The sequence below is a fragment of the Nanorana parkeri genome, unplaced genomic scaffold (assembly GCF_000935625.1).
Source record: "Nanorana parkeri isolate BGI_ZX_2015 unplaced genomic scaffold, ASM93562v1 scaffold1019, whole genome shotgun sequence".
In the NCBI taxonomy this organism is placed as follows: Eukaryota; Metazoa; Chordata; class Amphibia; order Anura; family Dicroglossidae; genus Nanorana; species Nanorana parkeri.
This window is the reverse complement of record NW_017307287.1, coordinates 240593-251080: the sequence shown is the minus strand read 5'-3', so window position 1 is coordinate 251080 and position 10488 is coordinate 240593. Positions and strand designations below refer to the sequence as shown.

General features: G+C 39.3%; 1 protein-coding gene across 1 annotated transcript in view; it reads left to right on the top strand.

The window, feature by feature from the left end:
- CSMD3 (CUB and Sushi multiple domains 3) overlaps positions 1 to 10488 on the top strand; it is a 576345-nt gene that overhangs the window by 342571 nt on the left and 223286 nt on the right. Inside the window, exon 31 of the mRNA XM_018567203.1 lies at positions 5770 to 5973. Within this exon, the coding sequence (XP_018422705.1) occupies positions 5770 to 5973 (204 nt within the window). The remainder of the gene's footprint in view (positions 1 to 5769; positions 5974 to 10488) is intronic.

The following is a 10488-nucleotide window of genomic DNA, read 5'->3' as shown; positions in this document are numbered from 1 at the left end:
TGTGTGTGTGTGTGTTTGTTTGTATGTGTGTGTGTGTGTGTGTGTGTGTGTGTGTTTGTGTGTGTGTGTGTGTGTGTGTGTGTGTGTGTGTGTGTGTGTGTTTGTTTGTATGTATGTGTGTGTGTGTGTGTGTGTATGTGTATGTGTGTGTGTATGTGTGTGTGTGAATGTATTTCTTATTTACATTTCTTATTTACATATTACTGTTCACAGATATGGTCTTTCGAAAGCTGTAAAATACATTTCTGACATAAAAAATCTGTAAAATACATTTCTGACATTAACAGTCTGAGTGAAAACTAAACTAATTCATACAATGAGGTAATTTTTCTTACTTTCAAAATGTGTCTATCACGCAAATGACCACCATCATTATAAAAAATGTGATCACTAGCCTTTGCAAGGCACAGAGTAAGCCTTCTCAGGAAAAAAATGGAGGTCAGAACTGAAAAATAACAAGGAAATATATCTAGAGCATAATGGTATTGTTAGTGTAGTTCAATGAAGTTGACTTTGACACATCCCTATTTATTTAAACTGTTTTATTTATCAAGTGAAAAAGATTTTTTCTGTTGACTACAAAGGACTTATATAGAACATCCTAAAAAAGTATATACAGTACCTCCAGTGCCTGGAGCCATACAATGTAAAAATCTTTAAAATGTGGGTGCATATCCATCCCCAGGAGCCACAGGTGCTGCGTACAGCCACTGATAGAAATCGATGGCTGCATGACACTGTACATGAGTATACGCCGATACTTGCACAAACATGCATATGCACAGGGGTATACAACCCCAAATGCAGGCAACCTGCATTACATAAGTACCGTTGCATACCCACATACGTCTGCATAGGGTCACTGATTTCTGTGGGCAGCTTTATGCAACATATGTGACTCCAATTTTTGCATTGTATGGCTCTAGGCACCCATGTGCATGAGTCTTAAAGCACACTGTATTATTATTATTACCAGATCATAAAAAAACAAAGAAATTCAAATGTTTCTGTTCTGTGAAGTCTGAATATTTATAAAATTGTAAAATTTTTCCAAAAATAAGTTCTATGGCAAGTTAGTTGTATTAAATACTATTACATTTTTTTTAAATGTGCTCTGTTTATTGTGTTACTTCGAATTTCTTTTGAATTTTTTAATGTAATGTAGATTAAGGGTGTATGATCTTTTGATTTTATCTTTAGAGTTCATAAACTTCAATTAGCAGTACAAAGAAAAAATGTTTTATTGTATACAGAGTATTTTTTTTTTATCAGGCTGTCATGTACGGTAATGCTTCTGAATTTGGTTTGTTAAATTATTTTAAGCGCTTTGTGATAGGGTAAATCTCAACACTGCTTTTAGTGCTAAAATTTACATCATCCTAAAGTGCAAAACAGTGTGATGGACTTTTAAAGGGTCTACCAATGATTTGAATCTTTTCCTATTAATTAAAACATTAAACATTAAAAGGTTGAATGTGAATTATAGAGAGTTTGTCAAAAGTGAAAGTTTACTTTGGTACTTTTACAGGTGATTCTAGCCCAAAATGGCAGTATATGGTGAGGAAGGGCTGTAAGGGTTAGATCCTCTGTGATATTTTTACTGCTGGAGATGTTTAAATGAAAGGCACTGGTGCTTATATTACTCCTAAATTAAGGTTTTGGAGTAAAGTCTCTTTGTCATTGTAGCGGTACAATGGCTCAGTTTAGGCTGCCCTCAACTATGAGACAGCCAGCTTGTACGTCTGGGAAGAAGTCCCAGAAAAATAGATGAATAAAAATGACACACCAAAGGATTAGTCTGAATATATTTATTCCATGAACTGTATCCAAAATGATATGCCAAGGCATGTCAGGTGTCAGACTGTACCAACGTCACCAGGGAACACATCTAGTCACTGTTAATTTAATCTCCCTCTAAATCAGCAATTCTCAATCTTTTTTAGTCATGGGACCATTTAAAAATTATCCAAAATCTTGCGGCACCCCAGTCTTAAGTGTGTACAAACTTAGATTTAAAAATGGAAAAAAAGAACCCTCTTCACATCAGGCATCCCCTCTTTTCACATTGGGGCTCTTTCTTCACATCACAACCCCCCTCACAGCAGGAGTCCCCCCTTTCACATCAGAGTTCTCCCCTCACATCAAGAGCCCCTTTCACATCAGAAAACTTCTTCCACCATGGAAAAAAATGACAGGGTGCAAACATTTTGAGGCATCCTGGAAGAAGCCAGAAGGCACTCCAGGGTGCCAAGACACCCATGTTGAGAATCTCTGCTCTAAACCATCAGCTGCTAAAGTCATTATATTAAGACCAATTAATACATTTGTTTCTTGATAAAGGGGGTACAGGCCTGGCTCCCGAAACATGGTGTCTTGCTATATTGAATACATGTAATAAATACTTTGGACTCTGGCTCTTTTGATGTTGTGCTCTTATTCATCTATTTTTTTCAACATTTTTATTGCTGTCTGTGGTCTGGTTAGAGGGCATTTGCCTAAAGCCTTGATACTAGAATTATCTGGCAGGGACACTGTAATAAAAAAAAACAGTTGTGTCTGCATGGTAAAGCAGCCCTCATGCCTGGTCCCAAAGACCACCATGTTGCAAGCCCAAAGCTTAGGAAATCTTGTAACAATACTATGTCTGAAGTTATCAATACAGTTTTGAGAAACTGCTTGTAACAGAAAAACAATGTCTTAAGTAGTAAACCACCTGACTAATTCCAAGTGTAAAGTTGGAATTAACTTTGTCAATTTTTAAACTTGTGAAATTAAAGCTTTCTTAAGGTGCCCAAACACTTTACAACCCTCGCAAGACTTTTGTCTTGCGAGGGTTGTAAAGTGCTTAAAAAAACGTACGATCTCCTCATCTTGGACAGGCAGATCGTACTTGCAATCATCGCAAGCCCGCCCCCATTAGGGGCAGGCTTGTGATGACTGCAATGAGGGGCGGGCTTCCGATTACTGCAAACGGGCAGTGTGCACATGCGCACACCAGCCCGTTCGGCAGTTGTCGATCAAGCAGGCCACTAACTCGCCGAGAATCGTACGATTCCCGGCGGGTTTTCCAGCCTGCTTGTTCGATGGAAGACGTGCGACCGTACAGTTCAAACGGTCGCATGCCTTCCATACACTGCACGATTCTCGTACAATCGCGGGATTTCCCGCGATTCTCGTACGAGAATCGTGCAGTGTATGGGCACCTTTAGACTTATAATTACATGCCAGTGAATGGTGAATATTTAGCATTCAGACTGACTGCAGCGTCTACCAGTCAAATCTCCGCAATTTGCAATGCATCAGTGCATCAGTCATGCCAGTGAATGGTGACTATTTAGCATTGAGACTGACTGCAGCGTCTACATGTCAAATCTCCGCAATTTGCAATGCAAATTAAGCCTCTGCACCTGCTATTCCCATTGCAGCAGGTATCCTGGCCTCCAAGAGTTCCCTGCTTCTACACTGGTGATATGCAAGTCTAAGGGTGTCTGAGGGCTAGTTCACACCAAATGCGTTCCAGATGCAGAGCAGTTACAGAACACATTAAAAATGCGTCCAATGTATTCCAATGGTATTTTGGGCTCTAGTTCACGCCGCAGCGTTCAGTTCCAGAGCATGTAAAAAGACTGCAGCAAGCCCTATTTTTCCTGCTCTGGAACACTCTGTAATGCATGCAAATGCATCAAAAACCCATGCAAACCGGAACATGCTGAAAAAATATATATATGTCAAGCTAAAAAAAATATGCATTTTTCTTACAAAAATGGTCAGAATGTGGCAAATTACACTGCACTGCATGTGCAGAAACTCATGCAGATCTGGTCTGCATTTGGTGTGAACAAGCCCTGAAGCACAGCTACAGATAGACAACTGAAAACACATATACTGTACATTGGTGTTTTACATGCCAAGGAATTTGTGGTTCTCTTCAGCCAGTCTTTTAAATTGCTATACCTTGGCCACACTTAACAGCTGGGAAGATCATGCTACTATGTACTGGTTTATCTTTACTGCTTTCTGGATCAATTCCCTGTTAAATAGACAAAATTGATTATGCTGATTAAATGCTGTAAGAATATTAAAACCTCCCCACTCCACCAGGACTAGACATCTCTCATATGGTATAGCTGTACTAATCAATACATACAAGCACCAAATAAAGTAGAAAAGGTACCTTGTACACACTATGCATATCAAACTCTGTTCATATTTATTTTTGTATAATATATATTTATTATTTTTCAATACATAACAATATAAACATATAAACATCATGCTAAGAGACTCTCCCAAGAGGAAAACCAGCCAAAAATAAAGAACAAAAGAGAAAAAAAATATTTCTAAATATATATACAGTATAACAGATGATGCTATCAAAGCCCCTGACCATAAAGGAGGTCCATTATGTGGAAGGGCTCTTGATAGCATTGTATGGTATATGTATTTATTAAAAAAGGTAAACACAGTTTAATACACAATTTTTATTACACATGCAAACATGCCTTTTCTTTTTTATTTGGTGCATGATGATGCTGAATCCTTGCTAAATGAAAGCGGGTGGTTGAGAGGTGATCTAGGAAGCTGAATTTGTGAACCAAATAAAAGTAAAAAATATGTATCAACTCAAAGTATAATAAACGTGTGAATATCACAACAATGTAAAAGTAAAAACTTTTAAAGCATACTGTATATGTATATGAACTGTCTATGTAGAGGTTTATCTGAAATTCTGCATTAACCTTCCAACTATTCCTATTTGAAGACATGCTAGGAAAAATATGTTAGTATGTACTTAATTTCTAATTATGCCTACCCAATGCTAGTTGGGATGTTGTTGTTATCTTACAAAAATAAAGCAAATTTACTAGATGCCACATAATGTGAAGTAATGACCATATGTTTAATAGCTTGGTATTTCCTGTTCAGGAAAAGTATGGCAGACTGAAACATCCATGGTTTCTTCTGTCTCTAGAGGACTCCAGTGGTGAGATCTCAAAGCATAGCTTTAAATCCTTAAAATTTTGAGTGTTGCCATTCACCTTGATGCCCTTAGTGTTCCCACCCACTCTGGGGTCTTGAGTGTTCCCACTCATCTTGTTTTATTCCCCACAATAGCAACTGCAATAAAAAAAAATCCAACTGGATAGGCAGTCTTATCAGGTGTGTAGATCCAGGATCTCAAGTGAAGTTTGTCAGAAAAAAAATGTTAAATGATTTACCATAATCTACCAAAGCTGAAATATCATTTTTTTGTGAACTGACGCTTTGTCCATAGCCACATTTTGGAGTAGATGAGAATCTCCCAACAAACTAGTTTTGGACCACTTCAGTATTTTAGGTGATCAGACCTTTCATAAAAAGTCCTTAAATGGTGCAACATTAACTGGGTCACTCACTTTCAATTCCATACATTACTGACTATGCTCTTAGAGAAAACATTTAAGTAGTTCTATTTCACATCTGGTTTACTGACTGGATTGTAGAACTTTCTATGTGAGCTTATGTAATTATGCGTGCACCTCATTATTGAAAAATTAAAATTTTATGATCCCTGATTTACCACTGCAAAGGAAGTTGTACAGACCAGATTGACTGGAAAGAGGATGCATTCTTGCCTTGTGGCTCTCTGAAATTCCTGCAAGCGATGACTGCAAGGGAAGGATCATAATCCATTTGAATCAGTCAGAGTTAGGGATAGCATTAGGAACACATAATGATTTACTTGCTTTCGTGATTTGCTTTTAAAACACTGTTATATTTATTTTACAGCGGTACCTAGAACCAGTGCAACCCAATGTAGCTCAGTGCCAGAGCCACGTTTTGGAAAAAGGATTGGAAATGACTTTGCTGTTGGATCTGTGGTTTTCTTTGAGTGTAACCCAGGATATATCCTCTATGGATCCATGTCCATCAGATGCGATACAGTGCCTAATGCTTTGGCTCAGTGGAATGACACTTTACCAACGTGCATTGGTGAGTGATCTACAGCTACAAGTTTGTGTCAGCGTTGAAAGGATGATGTAATGGCCTGCCATTTTGTATTGTTATTACAGACTGTTAAAATAATAATTCAAACAAGTAATTTTTATTACAGAAAAGCAAAATTAGACTTCTTCCGAGTAGGAGTCTGTACCAAAATGTCCAGTTAATTGCGTGTGTTACTTTGACATCCAAGCAGAGTCAACATACCAAAGAAATAAATCGCTATCCTTTTACCATACAGCTGTCTTTGATTCATGTAACAATATTTGACATATGGCTCATTGTGAACAAGAAAAAAAAGGAAACAAGATGGTATTTAAGAATAAGACACTGTGTTCTGTAAAATATAAAATATCAATCTTAGTTCATTTCAGGACTACGTGTGATATAAATAGTTTTAGTGCAAAGAAACTTTCATAAAGAGTGATTATCTGAGATGTTCTCTAAGATACGTCTTTCATTGAATATAAGGACAGATTTATTGTTTTTTTAATGACATATTCAAAGAAATATCTTTCAATTTCTGAAGAGAAGCCTACTTTTAAGACCAACTCCAGGCACAAGAATATGCAGTGCTTCCCCCTGCCCCTGCACTGCAAGGGTTAAATTATCATTAACTCTAAGGATGGGCAGGATAAAGAACAGCCAGCACCCCTGCCAACTCCACATTCACTTCAGGGTTAAATGATGGTGCAGAGGGATTATCCACATCAGGGAGCATCAGGAAGAACAGGAAAGCACAGCAGCCTGCCGGGACAGGGACTGAGATAACTAGTACTGCCTTTTTATCTTCCCGCTTGACTTAATGAGCATCTAACATTTGCAGTGCAAGGGGCCCCCACTGCACAATTTTTTTCTCCATCCTAGAGTTGGGTTTTAGTCTTACCAATGAAGTTTTTAGAATTTTTTATGGTATATATTAGGGATGCACCGATACGATACTAGTATCTGTATCGGTATCAGTGCCGATGGCGAGCATGTGGGCGAGTACTCGTATTCGCCCAAATGCTCCGATGCCTAGCCCGATGCTTCCTGTGTCAGGAAACAGGGCAGCACATCATTACATGCTGCCCGGCTTCCTGATTGGCCGGGAAGCCAGCTCCATGCTCCCTCGTCACTTGACATGCTGCCTGGCTGATTGGCCAGCTTCCCAACCAATCTGGCCAGCTACCCGGGCTTTCTGATTGGCTAGGAAGCCGGCTTCATGCTCCCTCATCACCTCATGACCACGTCATTGAACTTCAGTACACTACAGCTTCCTGATTGGCCAGAAAGCCGGCTCCATGCTTTCTTGTCCCATAGTGATGAGAAGCATGGGGGTTGGCTTCCTTGTTAATTGGGAAGCCTGGTGGCGAGTCTTTACACGCCACCCGGCTTCCCGACTAATCAGGAAGCCAGGTGGCGAGTCATTACACACCTCTTGGATTCCTGAATGGGACTTATGGTACTTGGTACCCGGTATTCGGTATCGGAGAGTACCGGAAAAAAAATATCGGTACTTGTACTTGAAACCGAAATACCGGTATCAGTGCATCCCTAGTATATATAAGAATGTTCATTGTTTTGGGCATGTAAAACCACAAACAATAAACTTTTCTTATTTACTCCCTTTTAGTTTGTTTAATATACCATTCACATCATTTTGTTTAAAAAAAAGCTGTTGATCCTTCTAGAAATCTAGTGAGCTCCTAACTCCCTCCTAACTGACTGTTAACAGTTAGCTGTATTATGAGTTCTCTCTGTGGACTACATAATTCCCTCTCTTTGTTATAGAAATGAGTGAAGGAAAATTATGTGTTTTGTAGACCTAGTACATTTTTTGTCCTAGATAAAAGGTTCTTAACATTATGCATTGTCCAATACTGTATGTCCCCCTACAACATTCACCAAATTGGTAAAATCATCATCATCACCAGTGCTATTATGGTAAATAGCTTGGTTTTACTTTACATATAGATAACTTAGAGCGGAACAGCTGAAAGAAAATAATTTTAACACAAAATAATTTTAACATAAAAATGCAATTCACAAACACACACACTAAATACAGCAAGTGAGATTTTTGCTGTTGTTTTTGTGCAATCACAACATGTATTCCAGGTACAGTTACTGATACTGTTACTCACATGTCAGCAAACACATCAAGTTAGTTTCTCCACTTTGATTTTAGGTTCAGTACTCTAGAGAATTCAGTTTAAGTTTTTTTTTTACTATTTAGAGATTAAGTCCCATTCCCCTGTTATTTGATTCCCATACTTCTGGCTAAATGTTATTAAAAAAGAAAACAAAACTGCCCAAGGAGTTATAAACAAAAAGTTGCTCAGGCTGTGATACTTACCACGTCTCTTATTCTGTCCCCACAGTGAATAATTTCTGACAATAGATGTCCTCAGTCTTTGAGGATAAATTACACCATGTATAATTCAACCTAGAAGTCCTAAGGACATCCTAGGAGTGCATGGTGTTATGGACCCACTGTCCACGGGGGCATCACTTCGGTGCCCTACACTCACAATGTAGTGATGCAAAGACCCTGCTGATGTAGTCAGTGTATAGCTCAGTGCATCAACACATGTGAAGTTGAAGAGTATCTGGCTTACCATAAATGGCCTGCAGTAATGATCTTACTGCACTCAGATATGGTTATTACATTTTGCCAGCAGCACTAGAATTTTTTGCTGTGCTACAAAAAGTGTTTATTTTCCAAACTATCATTTAAAGAGACTTCCTAGGCATCTCATAAAAAAATATATGAAAACAATCAATTGAATTTAATTAAAAATACTTCATCACGCTGCCCTGCGCTGAACCATTTCTGCTTCTGATGAAATGCTTAAAATCCAAATCAGCCAAAATCAGCCATTAAAGAACAGTTCAGTCAATAAATAATTTTACAGAAGGTCAGAAAACAGTTTAACACATGCAGAATTAGAGGATAACAGGGTTACAGCAACAGTAGTAGTAATATGGTAGATAGTGACGTTTACCCAATGCTATCTTAATGTGAAATTGTGGGCAATATAACAAAAAATTACATATAATGCAGTCTGTCAATTACCTCTCGTAACATTTTGGAAGTTAGCAAAGGACAAAATTGTCTGAACTAGTAGATGTTATTCCTAATTTTTGACTGTCAAGTGGTTTGTTCTCTTTATTTGTGATATTGTCACGTGCCTTGGTGGCAGTGGCGACTCTAGGAACAATATATAGGGGGGGCACATAAGATACCACAGTCAGATCTGGGGGGGCACTAATAATTCTCATTGCATGTCGCAACCGATGGGCGCCGAGAGCTGATTTAATTGCGGATGGCAGTTGCGACAGAAGCTGCATACAGCGTGTGCTGGTTACTACTTAAACCGGTGCGCTGTGTGCAGCTTCTGAGAAGATACGCTATTAGCATAGCGGGAAAGCTGGATGCGCATTTTGCATATTGCCAAAGGCTGAATAGGGGTCCGACGCTGGGATGGGGGAATCCTTTGCAGAGATCAGTACAGTAGCAGCAAGCAGGTGGTGCCAAAGGCTGAATAGGGGCCCAACGCTGTGGTGGGGGCGAGGGAAGCCTTTGCAGAGAACAGCTGCTGTCCTCTGCAAAGGCTTGGCATACCACCAGGGCTGATCAGATGTCTCCTTATACGCTCACTCCATTTATACCACCCATTTCAAGAAAGACATGATAGCATGATTGAAAAAATTAATTGAATACATGATTGAAAAATTCATTTGGGTTCATTCAAAAGTGGAGGGACATAGGCTTTGCTCACTCCACCTATGAACATCCCATTCAAGAATACATGATAGAATGGTCAATTAATAGCATGAATAGAATGATAGATACATGAATAAAGATGGTTGAGAATGGTGGAGCGAACGTTTCGCGCTCAGAGGCGCTTCTTCAGGAGTTGAGGAGAATCAATTTAGCAGGCTGACGTGCGTGTATCCAAGACGACCTCAACCGGGCAGTACACCGAAACAGTCCTCCTAGGGGAGATGAACGAGGACCAAACCCTGTGCGGTACTGGGTACGGGTGGCTCGGAGGTGTTTGGAGGACAGGAGTCCCTGTGCGTTTGTGTGAGGCAGTGTCTAGGTGAACAAGTGACCCAAATCCTGCGGTTCTTTACTCCATACAAGGCTTCCCTATTATTCTATGCCTGCCACCTCAAACTGCTCGACACAGGGTTTGGTCCTCGCTCCTCTCCCCTGGGAGGACTGTTTTTGGGGTGTACTGCCCGGTTGGGGCCGTCTTGAATACACGCATGTCAGCCTGCTAAATTGATTATCTCCATCTCCTGAAGAAGCGCCTAAGCTCGAAACGTCGAGACAAATATTCGCTCCCCCATTCTCAACCATCCTTATTCATTTATCTATTATTCTAATCATGCTATTAATTAACCATTCTATCATGTATTCTTGAATGAGATGTTCATAGGTGGAGTGAGCAAAACCTATGTCCCTCCACTTTTTAATGAACCCAAATTAATTTTTCAATCATGTATTCAATGAAT